This window comes from Cryptomeria japonica, chromosome 3 (genome assembly GCF_030272615.1).
Source record: "Cryptomeria japonica chromosome 3, Sugi_1.0, whole genome shotgun sequence".
Classification (NCBI taxonomy): domain Eukaryota; kingdom Viridiplantae; phylum Streptophyta; class Pinopsida; order Cupressales; family Cupressaceae; genus Cryptomeria; species Cryptomeria japonica.
The window spans coordinates 704,562,748-704,583,794 of NC_081407.1; the positions used below are offsets into that span (position 1 = coordinate 704,562,748).

General features: G+C 35.8%; 1 protein-coding gene across 1 annotated transcript; it reads left to right on the forward strand.

Moving 5' to 3' along the window:
* Positions 1-2,535: 2,535 nt before the first annotated feature.
* Positions 2,536-20,847, forward strand: LOC131054219 (uncharacterized). The gene is made up of 9 exons (XM_059218538.1): positions 2,536-3,339; positions 3,421-3,654; positions 3,787-3,971; positions 4,320-4,668; positions 17,778-17,855; positions 17,958-18,779; positions 18,843-19,085; positions 19,190-19,815; positions 20,086-20,847. Exons 1-8 carry the CDS (start codon positions 2,914-2,916, stop codon positions 19,295-19,297), a joined length of 2,445 nt encoding a protein of 814 aa, XP_059074521.1. The 5' UTR covers positions 2,536-2,913; the 3' UTR covers positions 19,298-19,815; positions 20,086-20,847.
* The last annotated feature ends 200 nt before the right edge of the window (positions 20,848-21,047 follow it).

Here is a 21,047-nt window from a genome sequence, read left to right on the forward strand (position 1 = left end):
AAATAGATTTTATTTATTTAATTGATTGGAATTTGGTTTAATGAATTAATTAAAATAAATTGAGTAATTTATTTAATTAATAGGAGAATGTTTGGAGATGAATTAATTAAATATTTATTTAATTAACTGATGGCTAGTGGATTTTTAATCAAATAAATACAAAATATTCATTTAATTAAAATGGACAAATTTGTGTGACTACACAAATTAATAAAAACTGCCATTAGGCGATGAAATCAAGCCGAAGCTATTCTGGCTTCAAAACAGACCTTTCGTATAACATGATAGCGACGTGTTTTTCAATCATAGCCGTTTATTGCAAAATCGACGGTGTAAAATGCGTGACCAACATGCGTGTTAGTCAATCCATACTGTCGTTTTGAAGCGAGAATAGGCGCATCCATGAAATCAGACCAAGAACTGGAAAGAGTCTGGAAAGAACACCGAGCAAGATTTGACCGTACCGAACAGGTTCCTCGATCTAAGCCCAAATTTCAGAGTATATGATAAATTCGATGGGATCACTACTTTTCAGGCAGTACTTGTGGAGGGTTTATCACTTAAGGGTACATGTAAATATTTCCAAACTTACACGTCATGGATTTGTTGTACACAGAGATATTCAATGGTACATTTTGTTGGCTAATGTTGTCAAGAAATTGAAGAAGCCCAAAAACTTTTGTACCGAACGGTGTAAATCAGTAGTCCTTGTGCGTGTGTTTGTGGAAGACATCCATCATATTGATATGACGTTACCGTCGAAACGTTTACAGTCGCGTCAAATTTAAACATGGAATACTTGCCTGATACTTCGCTAACAAGTAACATTGAAAAAAACATAGGAACCATTTTCTATCTTTCCTATCTCGAGGAGACCTCCGGCGACAGGAATGATAAACGAACAGGACCTGTGATGAAAGTGGGAGGAACTAATTAGGCCTAAAACTTCTATTGTTGTGAAAGTTGACACGACTTGGAATAAGGGAAAATACGGAGAAACGGATATCAAGGAAAAAGGTACGCGGATTTCAAGGGTGCCAAAAATATATAACTAATGTTGAGGAAGGGAAGCTCCGAAGCTTGTTAGTATGGAGAGAGGAGGGTTTAGCAGCGAGAGTCGGGCACGCAGTCGAAGCGATGAATGTGATAATTGGAGGAGCAAGTCATCTACCAGTGACACCAACGATTTTTGGCCTAGCAGGGGACGTAGTGGATCTTCACTAAGTTCTTCTTGGAGACGTACATCACCATCTTCTAGTTCCTCTTCTTCTGAACATTCTTGGAGGAACCAGCCCACCAGTCCTTCCAATGTCTCACGAGGAGGGACTTACAGAAAATCTGCCACCCAAAAAGGTAAAGTAGTTACTTTGCATTTGAGTGAAGGCTATGGTTTTCTTGCTCCAATTGTCCCAGAGGGGCAGTGGCAGCAGAACAGTAACAGCAATGTATATTTTAGAGTAGGAGAGCATACCAAAACAGAGACGGGCCTGTTTGCACTTCAAATTGGTGATGTGCTTGAGTACATTACGAACGATTCAGCAGAGAGTCCAAGGTGTTTGTATGCATGCCTTGTGGAGTGTAGGCTGAGAAGCCTAGAAGTTTTGCTTTCCTACTTGGATGCGCTGCTAGTGCATTCTAAGAGCAACCCAGAGAGAGTTTTGCAAGAGATTACTAAATGCCCGGCTGGGTTTCTTCAGCTCCTCAACTACAGAAGCCCACCACTTGATCTAGTGAGCCCGGTAATGGAGTTAGTTACGACCATCTCTGAATATAATGGGGCGCCATTATATGCTATGAGGTTGAAGAAGTTGTACAAGCTTTTCTCTGGTACCGTTCTCTTGCAACGCTCGCTTAAGGAACTCCGCCCTCTAATGGAGGAGAATCGGCTTTTAAGCTTTTTGACGCGCCTAGCAACGCACAACAGCCAGAGTGTTTCAGAGGGTTTACCCCTGTTGAATGAAATGGTGAAACACAAGGGCGGCGAAAACCTTGATTGCCACTGTCAGTTTCTTTTGCAAATGCTTACTGCTCAAGCTGGTGATGCTATATCTGCGTGTAATCTTGAGTGGAGTAAGATGCAGTTGGTCCCTATGGAATCTGAGATGACAGACAGCTTGACAGATGAGGCATCCATGGAAAATTATTTTAAAGGGTTGCCGCATGTTAAGAAGAAGGGAAGCTGCGGATCAGTTGAGGAGTATATGGACACTTACTTCAGTTTGCTCAAGGAGGACTGCTTCTGGGGTCTGAAAAAGGGAATATGTGATCTAAAGAAGAATAAATGGGACCCAAAGGACATGAGGATTTGGCCGAATGTGGCCGTAAAAGGATTCCATTTCGGTGGAAGCCACTCAGGGGTTACCATAGCTGTGGCCCCCCTGGTACAGGTTTGCACATTAACACCACCACTTTTGATGTAATTTTTCTCAAGGGCAAATATCTTAAGAAAAGAAATTAAATAAATTTTGCGTTGATTGCATTTTGCGCGAATTCATCTTATGTTATAATATTGACTTGTTTTGAGAGCAGGCAAAACTTATGTCGGAGTAAAACTGGTGCGGCTTCTTTTAACCGCAGATACTTTACCCGCTGGTCCGATACTTGTGATCACTTATAAGAATCATGGTTTGGATAATTTTTTGTTGGGTTGCTTGCCATTCTGTGAGAATTTGGTGAGGGTAGGAAGGAGAAGTACTGAACCTTCGCTCGGGGAATACAATTTGAACGAGAAGGTAAGTCGGGTGGACGAATTTTCGTCTGAATGGACGGCTTGCAGGCATATGTTAGAAAAAATTCAACAAAAGATGGAGAGGGCTCTTTATGGCTTAATGGAGAGTAATGTTTTTGATTCAAAAACGCTAATCACTCACATGCCAGATAGACAAATAAGGCTATTGCTCTCTAAATCACAGTATGGTAAACAACTCCTCGAAAAGTTTCCAGAAGAAAACCCGCTTGGGCAATCGATTAGAGGCAAAATTGGTTGAAAGCAAGGAAGCAAGACGTGTTACTACCTTGTTATATGATGCAATCTCAAAACAAATTCGCGAGTGGAGACCGCCCATGAAGACGTTCGAACTGGTGGAGAATTGTTTCTCTCATTGTAAACCTCAACGAATAGTAGATGAAATCTTGTCTTCTGATAAGATACGTAGAGGGACCAAGGGATACGGTTATCAAGAAGTTGAACAGGATCTAAGCGACGATGAGTCTGTGGAGGATTTCTTGGTACCTGTTTCAAAGAGATCGCAAGACAACGAATCATGGCTAGAGGACAACTTTTTTCCTTTCCAAAGAGAAGATGCTGGCAACTTATTCTCAAAGCGGGCCAATTTGCATGTAAGTTTCTTAACCATGTTGCCTCCAAGCAGTCACGCGAGTAACACTAGCTCCTAAATTAACAATTTAATTTCAATGCAGATTGACATAGACAAATATCGATGGCTGCTGCACGAGAATCCCTGGCACTTAAATGAACACTGCCGCGTATTATTAGTACATGTGATAATGCAAATCCAATATGAGATGAGTTTGAAAAAGCTTGCAAATTTAAAGAAGGAATACGACGAAACCTGCGAGATGATGAAAGAGATAAATCAACGTCGGCAGCTGCGAGTGCTTCAAGAGGCTAGTATTGTTGGGATGACAACGTCTGTAAGTATTTTGAAATAAGTTTCACACTTAAACAAAAACGGCACTAGTTAGTTTGTTTAAATTTTGAAAATATATATATAGGTCAATGCCAAGCCCTTCCATCAAAGCTCTTACTATGAAAGCTTTTTTCAGTGTGCAGCGATGCAACTCACTGTTCTTAAAATGCTCAAACCGGCAATTGTTTTTGTGGAAGAGGCCTCAGAAATTTTGGAACCTCAAGTGTTGGCTGCTCTTCAACCCAGTGTACAACATCTGATTCTTATTGGGGATCATTACCAGTTATCACCCAGTGTGGCATGTCACGAGCTGGAGCGCCGGTATGTTTGTATGCTCTCCGGATTCGTGTCATGAAATGCATGTCTCTGGGTTTAATAACTTAATCTTTTAAACCATAAAAGACAATAATAATAGTTATAATTCTCATTTCAATTTCGACGTGTACTGTCTAAGAATGCCTTCTCAAATACATGGGTCACATGAAATGAAGCTATTTGAAATTTGATGGGAAAGACCATCACATCGTTGCTTGTTCAAACTAAATTATATTCTATTGTAAAATCTTCAGAGCAATCAATATTTGAAAGGTTTGGTCTTTTGGTGAGAAGTCAATTATACGTAGTATTTGGCTCAGTACTGATCACAAGTTTCCCTTATTATTCAAACAGGCATGATTTTTCAGTATCGATGTTTGAAAGATTAGTTGAGCACAACAAGTTTCCCTTCCAATCTCTTGCTGTACAAAGCCGCATGAGAGAGGAGTTTCTACCTATGATTTTGCCCATATATCCACATGTAACTTCAAACACAGAACGTGTTAGAGGGGAAAGGAACGAGGCGCCTGCTTGTACTACAACTCCAATGCTGTTTTGGTGTCATACATATCCAGAGACTAAACACGAACGAAGTTTTGCAAACAAAGGAGAATCAGAAATGGTAGTTGCCCTTTTAAGTTTGCTGCTAGCGGAAGGAGAGAATCCTCTGAATATAACTGTGCTGGCAGCCTATAATGGACAGGTACGCTTTCTTTACTTAATTGTGCGAGATTTCATATGACATTCAAAGGCATGTCCAATTATCAACTTTAATAGGATAATGCTCAGCTCCTTGTAAGAGACCCATCGATCTTATCGACTTTAAAGCCATTTCTTAAAAGTGGTAATTAAAAAGGCAATCTCGAATACCAGATTTCCTGGTAGAACATTGTTAAAATATCCTCTCTTTTTCCCCACAAACCAATTCATCGCCTTATTCAGTTTTTATATACTTAAAGAAATGGAGCACCCTATGTGGCTGTTCAAGGAAATGGCATTTATTTATTGATTTTTTTGGGTGTTTATCTAAGTAAAAAATATTTTAAATTATATTTAAAAAAGGGAGAATTCTATCCAAAACTATTAGTTGGATACTTTGAGTTGTTTTTCATTCATCCTTTTTTGAGCAGCATTGGTTTAAATTGTCCTATTCTTACAACTCGATAGAGTGGCATCTGTTGATTCTTCATAGTCATCTAATCACCATTTTAATGAATTGAGCGTTAGTGACACTTTGTGCTTTGCAACTAGTCAATAATGTTCAATTAAAGATGAGTATTTATGCAATTAACATTGAATGCAACCTAAGGCAGGGTGACAAGTTGACCCCAAATGCATTTTTAGGCACTTGTTTGCTTTTGGTGAATAGATCAGATTTCAGAGATCTTAGTTTTTTTGTTTGGACCTTGAAGGCTCCTGTTTAATATGTAGCAAACTTCAAACACGATAATGTCCTTGAGGTTTGCTTGTTCTTTTATTACTTGTCTTTAAAATATTATTAATTTGTTACAAATTTTCTTGACAAATTTAGTTTCTTTATACATTTCCTTTCCTTTTTGGGATGATGATGCTTCTTTTGATACGAAGTGGTGATACATTAATAGATGTCAATTGTTGAAATTTGAGACAAACTGAAATGGCTTATGCCTCATGGAGCTTCAAAGAACTAGATAGTAGTTGTGCTGGACATGGTGAAGCTCACATATTATGTATGGGATGTTTAAGTACATCTAGAGAATGTGCATAATCATATGATTTATTTCATTAGTCTAGGCAACTCTTTTTAGATGTAAGTTCTTATTTGATGCAATGGTCTACATTGAAAAAACCAGTCTACATGCTTAAAAATATTTGGAAGTGTCTTTTGCATAAAATTTATTTGTTAGCACAACATATGATCCATAAAGAGTTGAGTGTTATACCTCAAGCTCTAACCAGCATATATCTTTTGCATAAATGTTTTTTTTAGCACAACATATGATCCATAAAGAGTTGAATGTTATATCTCAAGCTCTAACTAGCATGTAGATATACTTGCTCTCCTTAACACAGAATACTTCATTGAAATGAACAAAAAATGCAATATAAACAAATTGTAGAACGTGATTAAAATATTAGAAAAAAAAAAAAAAATGGTTACAAAATCATAGGATAAACAAGAGATAATCATCAATTGAGGATTCGAGAAACCCTTAAGAGAAAGAAAACTCCAAGAAGAGTGTGATTAATTGCCTAATGCTACAATATTAAAGGTTTGTCCAAAGCATAAATATCACCTCAATGGGTTCATTAGAACACACAATAGTGTTGTCATTCATGCTTGATCTACATCCAACTCGATAACACTATCCAAATCCAAAATAATCTCCTTAAAAAAGCATTAGAAGAAGTTTGTGTCAAGAGTTCACCCTTCCAATTTTGTAAAAATATACCCATATAGATATTTCAAACTTGCCACAGCTATTGAAAAGCTAAGAGATAACCTTATAAAGCATTTCAAAATGATTTTTTTGGGCATAAAATCACATATTTTCAATTTTTTAATGATTTAGGGGTTCCATTGACAGGGATTAGGTCAACTTTCCTTAGATCAAACCCCTTTGGTAGAATCCCCTAGGCTTAAATCAAACTTTTGATGGAGCCCTTTGAACCTATCAAAATGTTGACAAAAAAATAATTTTGCTTAACATTTGTGAGGATCAGATGAAGTCATTTGAAAATGTAAATTTGTAAGTATGTAGCCCTTAGGATCAGCTTTACAAAATTTAATATATATTATTTATTTATACTATTTTATAATAAAATTAGGTTCATTACAAATTAACAATGACATCGATTCAAGCCACTAGAAAAAAATAAATGTTGGAAAATTTCAAAAAATAGACTACATTCATAAATTTTTGTAGTGAGCTTCACAAATCATTTTTGATAAATAACTAAGTTGTTGGTATGGGTTGGGGAACCAAGTACATGGGTATGGGCAATTTTTTTTGCCCTTGGATACATTCGTATACATACACACAAACAATTTAAATAAATATGTAGAATTGTAAAACTAAATACATTTGATAGTATGATACTAGACACACACACACACAAACAATTTAAATAAATATACAAAATTGTAAAACTAAATACATTTGATAGAATGATACTTAATCATTGATCAATGCCAAATGCCAAAATAGTAGTGATATAGATAAATAATAAATGCCAATTGATGGTTAAATATTTAATATTTATCTTTACCAATTGGCATTTGATAGTGATAACTTTGGTTGTCTAAGTTCTTGATTTTGGTCTCCACTCCCAAATCCCCTCATTGTAATCAAATTTCTTATATGACAAGAGATCCCACTAACTAGTGGGGCTTTGGGACTGGAGACCCTCATGGGTTTGAGGGGAAGCATTAATAAGTTGCTCAAGGTGTTAGATGTGAGGAAAAACCAATGATAGAAGGGGTGCGGGGAAACAAACTTTTGTTTCCCCATGGGCTTGAAGTGCGGGTTCGGGGCCTATGCACTTGCATTTTTTTATAGGGAAAATTACAAAAGAGAGTGAAGAGAGAAAAATGATATTTGTATTGGGCACAATGACGCTTTTAGAAGCATTATATGGTTTTAATCAAACAAAAATGAAAAAAAATGTTATTTTAATGTCATTTGGGCTTTTTTCAAGTTGTTGGGCATTTTTTTATGTAGGGACTCATGATTTCCCTATGGGTTCACCTTGGGTACACCTAGGTGCATCCAGGGCACGCCCCAAGTGCCCCAAGTACATGCTTGCATATGCACAGTGTACTTGAGATGTCTAGGCATACCTTGGGCACACCCAAGCGAATTTGGTGCGGGTGTGCCAGCCCAAAGATGTGAACCCATTAACTTAGTAAATAACAATAAGAACCTAGATGTGCCCCATGTGATGTGTGATAGTTAGAAATTTGTTACTTGACAATAGTCTCTATTATCACTTAAAGAAGTTAAATCTATGACATAATACTCATAAGTACTTGCCAACATGAATTGTTATGAACCTAATTAGAGCTCATTTTATTGTTTTAAATGCAGGTAGAATTGTGAAATATATGTGAACCACCTTTGACGATGATCATTTTGTAACTCTCATTGGGTCTACATGAATTGTAGAGGCTTTTTGATCTATATTGGAGATGGTATCCTTTCCTAAAAACACAAAAACTACATCATGTACAATAAAAGATACATAAAATATAAAATTATTCCATTGCTTTTATTCTCAGTTGTATTCTTAAAATACATTGTTGTATATATAGATTTAGGAATATAACTCAAACCTACAATAATCCTTAAACAAATAACAAGTTACATTAATTGATCTTCATTATGTTTCAATCTCCCTCATGATAAACATTGAGAAAAGAAATGGTCATTATTCCATCCTTTCTCCCCCATAATGAACATTTTGAAGAAAATCACAAAATGTGTTGCAACACTGTCTTGACTTAGGGCCTCCCCCTAGACATCCCCCAAAAATGGTGAATTTGCATTCTCCAATCATTAATGTAGTCACTTTGCAATCAATGATAATCAACCTACAAGTGACCATCATGAGTCACTCTCTTGTTGATCACCCTAATCAAATATGATAAATCTATAGTTGACCATCGTGAGTGATGCAAACTATTCTCAGATCCCTTCAATACACATTTCTATATTCATTATTGTTGAATCTAAAAATTACATCCATCTAAAAGACTACTCCTATATTACTAGCCATCCCATTTTATTCAATAATCAAAAACCTAAACTCCCACCTACATAAACTGCAAAGAAACCTCAGTTAAAACTGATTAAACTGGAAAATTAACTCCTGATTTCCCTCCTATGTGGACTACAATGCAAACAGCAGATACACTGAAAATCATATCCTAATTCAACTGCTACGAAGGCTCATAAAATAGTAGCAAACTATGGAGCTAACTGATAGTTAGCATCCTGATTTTCAGGAGTTCGTTTTCATCATTCTCCCCTTCTTTTAAAATTTTGAACCTCCTAGTTCAAAGCTTATTTACATGAATACACTTCAACAAGTAAAAACACTAAAAATCTCAACAACCTAACTATTACATTTTTTGGCGATGCAACATCAAGCATCCAAAAAAGAGATTGGAATAGATGATAGAACTATCCTTTTGACTCAGACAAGCAAGCCACGATGTTCCCTTCCACCAGATTAAATATCTCTTCAAATCATCACATTTTTTTCTTTTTTCATTTCCAACCACTTGTTGGAATAGAGATCCTCTTTCTTTGCCAATTGGTCATCTTCCTCTTTTCCCAGATCCTTGAAGGCTTAGGAATTCTCCTCCATTGAAAATCGTCATTGCTTGTTACACCATTTGTGTCACCTACACATAAGTCATTGAAGACGAAAATAAATTTAAGGGAATAAAAATTTCCCACAAGTGCCTTCATTTCCACATTATGCCCTTTAGGCATGCTTTTAGGTTCTTTTATTATGAGGTCTTTGTTTCTTGGCTTTGAATGATGTTCTTCACAAGTCTCTTTTTCTTTTTTTTCCTCTGCTACAAAACGTCTGTGCTTTTATTTTATTCCTCAATCACCCTTCTTCTTTCCTTAAGAAAATGATGATCTCGTACTCCTTTTTCCCTAACGGGATTCTCTAGAGATTCCTCTAGCTGCTTCTGGTAAGTTGATCTCTCTAAAAATAATAAGTCTTTCACATATGAGGCTTTCAAAGATCTCCATCTCTATTGTAGCTTCCTCTCCAATGTGGAATGCTTCCACTACTACAACAATTTGGGCCTCCTCTTGTGATAGGCTGTGTTCCTTCTCATTGTTGTCTCTCAACTCCTCTTTTTCCACATTGTAATCTCCAATGCCCTCCCCTTCTTCAGGGTAACACAACTCAACAGCTCCATCAATTTCAACTATCTCTTCATCTTCATCCCATTCAACTTTTTCTACTCTGTACGACTCTTGGAAGATCTCATTCAATGGTTTTTTGTCTACTAAATTTTTGCCAACTCTTCAAGGGATTCTATCTTTCCTTGCTCTAGCGATTTCGTTCCTTTGTCTAATCCTTGACTCAATAGCTTTCCTCTTTGAGAATGGCTCTTGCCCACAAAGTGGATATTTATTTTCACCATTCTTCTTCACCTTTTCACAACTCCTTAGTGTCCTTGTAGATTTCTTTCTCTTTGGCTTCTTCTTATTGCATGCCTCATAGTCTTCCACCATGTACCATAACTCCTCCAACTCAAGCTCTAATTGTTGCAATTCCTTTTGTTGGTTTGGTTTGCTTGTCTCTGCCTTTGTCTTACTCTTTCTTCCAACTTGATTATTCTCTTTTTCACATCATAATATAACTCCATAATTTTTATTTTCATTTTTCAACCCCAAAAATAGAGTTGCAACTCTCTTTGTGTCTCTAAAGAAATTATCACAAATTTGATAACCACATCTACAAATTAATGATCTACGAATCCATACCAAATGAACTCAACTCAGACAACTACACTTGACAACATAGATACCAACAAACTACAATAGGATTCCCCTCCTCGGCATGGTATAGTCAAATAAGAAGATATCAGAAATGGAAAATTAAGTTCCGGAGCATTCAAACCTTAAACAATTTCTTTTTTTATTAAACAAATTTTGCTTCTCACCATTAACACCCATAAAACAACAACAGTGGCAGTATCATCAATTATTTTTTAACTCATGTCTTTCTTCTCGTGAAGTCTCCATCCCAACATCTTTTTAATGCTCTAATACCAAACTGATGCAAATTATTCTCAGATCTCTTCAATACACATTTTTATATTCATTATTGTTAGATCTGAAAATTACATCTGTCCAAAAGACTACTCCTACATTACCAGCCATCCCATTTTATTCAGTAACCAAAAACCTAAACTACCACCTGCGTAGACTGCAAAGAAACCTCAATTAAAACTGATTAAACTGGAAAACTAACACCTGATTTTCCTTCTACGTGAATTACAATGCAAACAACAGATAAACTGGAAATCAGATCCTAATTTAACTCCTACGAAGACTCGTAAAATAGTAGCAAGGTATGGAGCTAATTGGTAGTCAGCATCTTGATTTTCGGGAGTCCGTTTGCATTAGTGAGTCACTATGTTGGTGCTCACTTGAATCATGACCATACATGGCCATCTCTTCTCTATTTGCAATGACCAAAACTCTAGAACCTACAATCTTTGGATATCAATAATCATGGAACCTGTCTTACAGTCCAACCACAAATCTGCAATTTTTGTCTTCCGCACTCCATGCCTTCTATGGAATATTTCTCTTCACAACTTCAACGCCAATCATGCTTCTTTTAGATATCTTCTCCTTTCATAGTGATATTATTTTGCAAGTAGCGGCAAATTTTCTTTAGACCCTGCTCTATATTTCTTTGAAAAAAAACTTTTTGTCACCAAGTGTCCAACACAACAGTTGCAAATTTCGTTTTCTTACCCAGTGTCCAACACAACAGTAAAACTTGCAAATTTTGTTTTCTTACCCTTAGCTCTGATACCAATTAAAAGAATATAAAAACAGAACTGATATCAATTGAAGGAATATAAAAACAGAAAAATCTACATAATGTATAATAAAAGATACATAAAACATAAAACTGTTCCAATGCTTTTATTCTCAATTACATTCTTAAAATGCATTGTTGTATATATAGATTTAGGAATATAATTGAAACCTACAACCACCCATAAACAAATACTAATTACACTAATTGATATTCTGAATGAAAAAAGCTTATTTATACATGATATTCTAAAACTGAATTAAATAACTACTACCTAATCAGTGATAACTGGTTTCAACAAACAAAATTAATGTTCATTACCTTACAAGTTTTTTATTACATACCTAAGATATGATTTAAAGAAGCTCTCATTATAGATAGCCATGGATAAGACAAATAGAGCCTTTAAGAGCTTCACAGAACTGCATGAGTTAATAAGATTTTCTCAGTTGTAATTATCTCTGAGCTCATCCAAACAAATCAAATTCCTAATTCAATTTGCATTGAGAGGATAGGGTGAAATTTAATTTGGAAATGAAATATATTCAGGAAGCCCTCGATTAGGCTGGTGTTCTGTCACAATGGAGAAGGCATAAGCAATAACCACGTACAACGCACTTGCAAACACACGTGCCTTGTGATTATAACTGCATTTAATTTAGGATAGCCTCCCTTCTCAAGGAAATCCAATGTTGTTTTAAAATATGCATAAGGAATGGGCATAGTCGAATCGGATTGAACTCTCATGCACCTCTTCATGGATCGTCTATCTGCCTCATCTCTCAAAATTATTATCGAACCATACAATCAAATGGTCCGTTTCTTCTTTCAGAGTTTTTTATATCAAATTGAGAAATGTTTAGTTAATTGATATGAGAATAGGAGTCTAAGGTTAAAAAAGTTTTTATTTAGATTTTTTTAAGTTGAAAATAAAATTTTGAAAGTATTTATTTTATCAAAGTTATTTGAAATACAATTTTCATCTTATTTTTTAATGTTGAACTTTTATACTTAACTTGATTTCTAATAGACTCATTCAAAACCATTCAAAAATTTATTAAAGTATTTATTTTATCAAAGTTATTTGAAATACAATTTTCGTCTTATTTTTTAATGTTGAACTTTTATACTTAACTTGATTTCTAATAGACTTATTCAAAACCATTTAAAAATTTATTAACAATTCTCTATTTTTACCTTAAAAAAGAACTTGGACGTGAGGTTCGAAAAAGCAATGGAGGTAAAATAAAAACCCTGCTGGTATGGCTCTGATAAGCTGGTGAAAAAACCCCTAAACATGCACTTTTTAACAGAAAAATACCACGCCGTCTCAATACCTTGCGCAGAGAGGCCCAAACGCCGCCTGGCTGGAAAAAAGGAATCAGTCTAAAAGGTACCACAAGGCCACCAAAGGTATGCCTCATGCTAAAAGCAAAATGCCCTGCTGCAGTACCGCATAACTACTTAAGCAAATAAAATCCAACGCCTATTCCATTTGTTTGCTAGAAGAACTATGATGAAAGTGCCGCCCTGTTTTAGAAGAAAGCGTGGGGCCAAATCCACTTCTTAGTTCAACCCTAAAAACTTTTAAACTGACACAGAAGCTTGAAATAAAGCTTTATCCTTATAGTTAGGATATTAAAGAAACCTACACATTCAATGTGTTGCCTTATCTTCTATTGGTGTGGGCTTGAGCTGTCAAACTGATATGTATATACACTTTGTTTATGGTGAAGATTTTGTATTCTTGAAAAAGAAGTTTTAAGTTCAAATCTTGTGGGCGGTAAAATTATGTAAGGGGTAAGGTATGCACACTTTGTTTGTAGTACAGTTAGGTGCCTCTGCATGGATTACAGGGCAGTCACATATATCATAAACTATTTGTAGACCAAAACGCAGATTGCCTAATATCATGGACTATAAAATGATCTATTTCTGTTATCTTAATTGGTTGATAGGCAGTTGTTTGGAGGCATAGAGGTACCTTGGTGGAAACAGATGTAGAACAAATTTACTTGACCCAAGTGCAACTTTTTCATGTGACTGATGGTTCAAAACCGCTGTCTTACTTTGGATAATCTATGCAAGCGGTGCTTCCAAGGTCCCTCTCTATGTGTTTTGTGCCAAAATAGTTAGGAGTGTGTTTCTCATCCCTTCTTTCAATATTCCTTCTCTAGGGAGATTTGGCACTTCTAGTGGGGTGTTTGGAATCAGGCTTGCTGGTATGCCTCCTCTTTGGTTGAGTTTTGGGCTCGCTAGGGTAAGGCCCCTATTAAGGCTTCTTCCCTTCAGGTTGCCTAGACCCTTGCTCCTACCTTTATAATCAGACATATTTGGTTGGAGAGGAATCGTAGGGTTTTTCATGATGTTAGGATGGTTGTTCAACACTTATGGTGCAGAATTATTCATTCTCTTTGTGATACTGTCTTGGCAAAATGTGACTTCTGGAGATGTTGATATTTGCCATCGTCTTAATTTCCCTCTTCAGAGGGGTGTAGTGAGGGGTGTTCGACAGGTTATGCACAATCGAAGCAGACATCCGTTGCGAAAGATAAATCGGGAAAATCGTTGGGCCCCTCCTCCCAAAGAAGTTTTGAAAATCAACACTAATGGTTCTTCACGGGGAATCCTGGCCATGCTAGTATTGGTGGAGTTGGGCGTGATAGCTCTGGTGATGTTCAGTTTCTTTTTTCTATTTGTAAGGTCTTCATACAAATAATTTCATGGAGGCTCTTGCCATTTTGTATGTTGTGGAGCAGAGTTGTGCTCTTGGTTGGCAAAGGATTATTTGTGAATTTGATTCTCAAGTGGTGGACTTTTTTGAATGAGCAGTGATTAGATGATGTTAGTTGTCACTTAGCTTTGGTTATTACATAGATTCTTTGGTTGTGTGGCTCCTTAGAATCTGTTACTTTTTGTCACATTCCTAGGGACTGGAATGGAGTTGCGGATTGTTTTGCCAGGTGGGCTTCTGATCAAATGCAGCATTGGAATATTGTGGATAGGGGACAATTATCTCTGGAATTATCTCATATATTGGATCACTTAGTGGAAAATGACAAGGTTGTGTAATGCTCTTTCTGTGTCCGGCGGTTGACCTTTCTTGCTTTGCATTTCCTCTTGTGCTTGAATAAATTTTTACCCCTCTTTTTATTTTAATTGATTTTGTCTCATATATTTCATATATCATAAACTATTTGTATACCAAAAAACAGATCACCTGATATCATGGACTATAAAAAGATCTATTTCTGATATCTTAATTGATTTTGAAGATGGATATACATTATTTCACAACTGCCAATTGTCATTAATGAACAGGACATTAAAAGAACCCAAGATTTAACATGAAGACATGATTTAAGAACCAATATGCATCATTCTGCAATCGCCAAGTGCCGTAATGAATAGGGCATTAAAATAGCCCAGGTTTTAACCTGAGGGCATGCTTTAAGAGGAGGAATGTGAAATTTTTAATGAAGCTTATTAGAAATAAATTTCAGGCCACTAATGAGCACAGGTCAAAATAGAAAATTTAGTATTTTTTGAGGGCACGAATATAGATTGTTCGATTATTTAATTTAGAATGATATATTGTTTTAGGGTAGTCAATTATGTCTTTAAAAAAAATAATTAAAGAGAATATGATAAACAGAATATTTTAGATAAGACAATAGCATTGATGATGAAAACATAAGTTCTGATCATATAATCTTTAATTAGATCCTCCAGCCATGATTGTATCAACATAAGACTTTCTATATACTACTTCTAAACCATCGACCTCTTTGTAATCAAAATATTTTATTACTTTTCAATTATTTTTTACACCTAATCTATATTGTAAAACCGATATCACAATCTTATATCTCAACAACAATCTACATTATTCTTTAAAAACTATATGGATTATGGTAAAAACATAAGAATGCTAGGACCCCTATAAAGGTATGACCTACTTAAGTCAATCGGCAATGGCTCGGATTGTAGGAAGCGTGTGCCATGTTATTGCAAATTGATTCTATCTGGTATTGTAGCATCCTTCTGACCTGAGGAATTCAAGTGCACGAAATAATGCTCATGTCAGTGAGATTATAATTACAGCATGTCGTATTAAGAGAATTAATCAACTTATATCCATATGCCATATCGTTATGTCAACTGTAGACTTTCATCTAAATTACGCCAATAAATAGGGGATATCAAAACTGACTAAAAAGCTTAAGAATCATTATAACAAGAGCATCACTACAATACAGTAAACTCAAATTAAATTTGATTCAAAATTAGAACTAAAATTAAATTTTATCTCAAATTAAGAACAAATAAATTACCACAACCTCCATGCAACTCCACAATCATGGTTACCCCATGTCTTAAAGAGCCCGCAATGCTCAATGCAAATCAAAGGTTTCAGCATTACGAATACTTTTGTTGGAATCAAGGTGCCTAAATCTCAGAGTTTCAATATGTGGATTATATAATTATTTATTTTGTATCCATTATGGAAGTCTTAAAAATGAGGGGACTAGTGTCATAGGTTGTTATGTTGGAACTATGCCAATTTTTTTCATTTACTATGATGATAACTAGTTTGGTGGAAAAGTCATGGAGAGTTATTTTTGGACAATTGACATTTATGGTGGAGTTCACTTTTGACAAGTGGTGTGAGGTAGGTGTTGCACATGGCAAGATAACCGTTATGGGCGAGTCATGAGTTAGCGCTTTGGAAAGTTGTTATATACAACGTGTCATAGAAATAGCAAATCGTTGTTTTTGACACCACTTGCCTTTTGAGCATTGAAGTTGGTTTTGGAAATCATAGGTACTTTCCACTTGTGTTTAGCTCTATACATATGTGGCTTCTTAGTGTATTTTGTGTGATAGATGATAGGTTGGATATTTTGTGAGAAGTTGTTTTGTGTTGGGATTTTCTTCAGAATTCTCTATTGCTGTAAATACTTCTAAAGAACATAGTTCTAAGATTGTATTGTAACTGTCGTTGTTAATAATACAATTGAGCTGAGTGTTTGGAGTGTAATTTTTTTCCAAAAAGAGTTTTCCCACGTAAATAATGTGTTATAAGTTTATTTTGTTTTGAATATCTGCTTATGTTTTAGTTAGATGTGCAGCTGAATCTGTGATTGTTAAAAATTGTAACATTTTTTGCATTCACACTTCTGATAGTTCAATGTAAGAAGCTATATTCCACTACCTAATTTCCTTTTAATTTTCTATCTTTTAGAACAATAAAATTTTATGCATTCGAATTCTAACAAGATTCACCATACACATTATAACAACGATATGATCATTAACAAGAACTCAATTGTGATCATTAACAACTACTCAATTCTTGCCCTATGCAATATGACACATTTACAAATCGATTGTTTTCTTTAATTTTCTCTTATTCCTGTTATAAATCACTGCTCCCGAACATAAATGAAAAAAAATTCTCACAATCTAATTTGAAAACAGCAACGATAGTATGACACATTTACAAACTAATTGATATTAATACTTGTATTCTGATGAACTCAAAAACACAGCTGCAAAATGACATTAAGACTATTTCATCTAAATACAGACAAGTCGAGTAAACATGTTCACTGTAGATATAGCATAAATTTTCACCATATGCTACAACAAATACGACCTTTTCCAAGAGGACACTCACGAAGCAGTAATAGAGACCATAATGGTCGGTTATCAAATTCAATTAATTTATTGATATTAATAATTTTCTAAGTTAAATACATCAGTTTCTAGATTTGATTATGTGATAAAGTTTTGATTGACAGCAAGAGATATGTCTACGAAATCATGTCTTTAGAGGGTAGTGTAAAACGCGCCAAGCATGCATCAGAATGCACATCTAAGTACTAGTTTCTTCATTTTGCCCTCTACTATATGAATATATAAAATACCATTTTGTCTTCTCTGCTCTGCATACTCACGCACCTCCATTTCTTGACAAAATAGCTTTAATTAGTCATATCTTAGCTTCTTCAGGTGGAAGTGTACGAATAGTGCACTATCGCCAAGCAACTTAGCATTTGCAAAATTGATCACAAGGAATGGATATGGAATTAAGGAAGAGATGCAAATAGTATTTTTAATATTGTTAACTGGCATGACAATTCAGAGATAATATGCAACCACTCTCCCTGGTTAATTTCTTACGAACAAAGCTGCAATATTATGAACCCATAACATTCTCTGTTTAATTTTTTTTTTTTGGTCTTGCAGGTGTCTTTGTTAAGGAAGAAATTGCGGGGAAACACAGGTGCTACAGACGTTCAAGTTCATACGATCGATAGATTTCAAGTAAGAATATGTCCCTTTTGCTTAAAATTAACATGGTGCAACAGATGGATAGTATTGACGTTGACAATGTTGTGGTTTGATGTTCTACCGTTGGGGTTTCAGGGTTCAGAGAATAACATTGTAATCGTATCCCTCGTAAGATCCAATGATGATAGAAACATTGGATATCTGGCTAAACGAAATAGGCTGTGCGTTTCTGTTTCCAGAGCAAGAGGAGCACTGTATTTCTGTGGCAATCACAAATTATTTTTAGAAAAGTCTCCGCACTGGAGAACCCTCATCGAGTATTTCAAAGAGCAGGAATGTTTGAGCGAGCAAATATATCTTCGTTGTCCAAGACATCCTTGCGACCCTCCTTTTGCTCTGTCCAATAAAGATGCATCTTCTTTTAATCCTCTGTTCTGCACAAGGCCTTGCAGGGCTGTTCTTGAATGCGGTCACCTGTGCTCAAGTACATGTCATCATGGGGAGCATCCGCTCTGTGACGAACCAGTTCTTTTCCAGTTCAAAAGTTGTGGCCACGAAGCAACAAAGGGCTGTTCACAAGACGAGGAAACACAACTCTGTTTAAAGGAAATAAGCTACAAGTTTATTAAGTGTGGACACACAGAGGTTTTCGAGTGCTGGCGAGTTGCAAAGAACCGAGGCTTGTTTTGTATGCATTCCTGCCTCAGGGAGTTGCAATGTGGACATCTATGTACTCTCAAGTGCTGCAATGACTGCAAAGCATATCCATGTGTTATTTGTCTTGAGATACAAAAGGAGAAAGCTGCAAAAGAACTAGAACGGGAGGGTAAGGAACTTGAATTGAAAAAGGAAGAACTAAATAAAGAACTTTCGAAATTGAAGTCACAGGATGTGACTGAAGAGTCATCAATCTTAGAGCTCGATTCAGAGAGTGAGACGGCTGCAGAATATTTGCAGGTACGTTTGCTTATTTAGGCATTATATTGAGTCTTCTCTCTCTTATTTTGATTGGGAATGCAGGTTAGAGACCGAACGGAAAAATTCATCCAACCAAAACATGGAATTCTTCCAATTGTGACCAAGATTGAAAAGGTATTTAATCTGCATTTACAAATCAAGTTTCTAGAGACTCAGAAGGACCTCCTTCGTCCCACTTCTCCCACGCAACTTCTGTTCCACGGAACCAGTGACCAAGCTATTCAAGGGATTATTAAGGCGGGCTTTAAGCTTCCGCCCTCAGATAAACAAAATATGTTTGGACGGGTAAGGCGTCCTTCACCTACTCTTTATTGTTGACAACCTCTTCATTTGCAAATTGAATGTAAAGATAATTTGGTAATTCATTCTTATGACATTTTTTGTAACAGGGGATTTATTTTGCTACCGATTCTTCCAAGAGTGCTCAACAGATTTACACAAAAGGGAGCAACAAACTCTTACTCTCTGAAGTTCTTCTTGGGAGAACTTGGACGTAAGTCTTGTTCGACGTTTCTTTGTTTGCCTTATACCGATCTTCCCAGTCACTTGAAATTCAAGCACATTAATCCTATTACCAATTATAAATGATAATATAGTTCTCTCGTCTGGCTTTATTAGAAAAAAAGATTGTAAATAAATTCTTCATTATTTTGTTTCCGTATGGTGCAACAAGCTCAACCAAATATGGCTGAGATGGATAAGGAGGTAATTAATAAAAAGGGATACGATTCTCTATTTTCAAAGAGAGACGCAAAAGGCAAAGGAGGCACACTTTATGACGAATTTGTGGTGTACGATCCTCATCAAGCGATCCCCCGATACATAGTGCACTATAAAAACCTGGTACCTGATCCTGCAGCCATCTCCTCGCCAATCTCATCAGTTAACCGCAACCTCATCAGACTGCAGTATATAATGTCTCAAAATTTCACTGGAGATACTCCTGCTGAATATCATTTCAGACTTGCCGAGTCCCAATTTTTCAGAATGTCTAGCAGGGACAATTACAAGGCAAGTTGAGAAATATCTTCATTATTGATAAAGTTGCAAAGCTTAGTATATATAATATGGTGACAGAACAAAAATGACCTCTTGAGTTGTAAACATAGTTCTAGCATTTAGTTTTATTTGCTCCATCTAGCTTATGGACAGTTGCGCCTTGCTATTTATATGCATACAGAGCAATAGGATTCATATTTCGAAGAAATTTTTTGGTGTTTCATTTTCCCTGCTTCTCTGAAACTAAATTTATACCTGAATAATTTTAATTTGTACAAGCAGGTAGTAAAGGTTGAGCATATATTGAATAAAAAATTGCAAATGGTATATGAGAAAGCCAAAGAAGAACTCGAAAAGCAGAGGAAAAGTGTGGAAGAGATGTTAGTGTTCCATGGAACTAACAAAGATGCCATAGAGAAGATCATAGAAGAAGGATTCAAGATAGGCGGTCAAGGAGTGGAGGTGCGACATGGAACCGCATATGGGACCGGCGTATACACTGCCCTAGATCCTAATACATCAATTAGCTATAGCAAAGGGGGAATGATCCTTCTCTCCTCTGCTTTAATTGGTGAGAAAGGTAATGATTTCAAGGAAGGAGGTTCTAGTAACGTGCTCGTGCTTCACAAAACAGAGTACTTGCTACCAAAGTACATAGTCCATTTTGAGAAGAAATAGCTGATGTAAAGTATTCCAGAGTCGCCTGAATTTCGGAGGTAAAATATAATACTTGCTACGAAAATAAGAATCCACTTTGTAAAGAATGAAGTATTTCAGATTCACCTGAATTTTGGAGGTAAAACAGAGCACTTGCTACAAGTACATAATCCATTTTGTGAAAAAATAGTCAATTTAAAGCTGTCATAAAGCTTACCTATTCCATATTCACCTGAATTTTGGAGGTAAAACATAGCACTTGCTACCGAAATACATAATCCATTTTGTAAAGAAACAGATAATGTATAGCTGTTAGTATACTATTCCAGACTCGCCTGAATTTGAGAGGTCTGGAACTGGTATATAATGATATGTTTCTATGATATTTAAATTTTATAAAACGATCTTTATATCAGTCGGTTTCTACTTAACATTACATGGTGGCATTGTTTATATTGGTACACATTTTGAATTTCCCAGTCAACATTTGTCGATCAAAGCATTTGATATCTAAACAGTCCTTCAAAAGCGATTTCTAAATAATGCAAGGAAAAAAATTGCAGAGGAAAGATTGTGTAACATTCTTAGAAA

Coding starts and splice junctions, on each gene's coding strand:
- LOC131054219 (XM_059218538.1), top strand. CDS start 2,914: ATGGTAAACAACTCCTCGAAAAGTTTCCAGAAGAAAACCCGCTTGGGC. Junction 3,972..4,319: donor TGTCACGAGCTGGAGCGCCG/GTATGTTTGTAT, acceptor TTATTCAAACAG/GCATGATTTTTCAGTATCGA. Junction 19,086..19,189: donor AACAAAATATGTTTGGACGG/GTAAGGCGTCCT, acceptor TTTTTGTAACAG/GGGATTTATTTTGCTACCGA.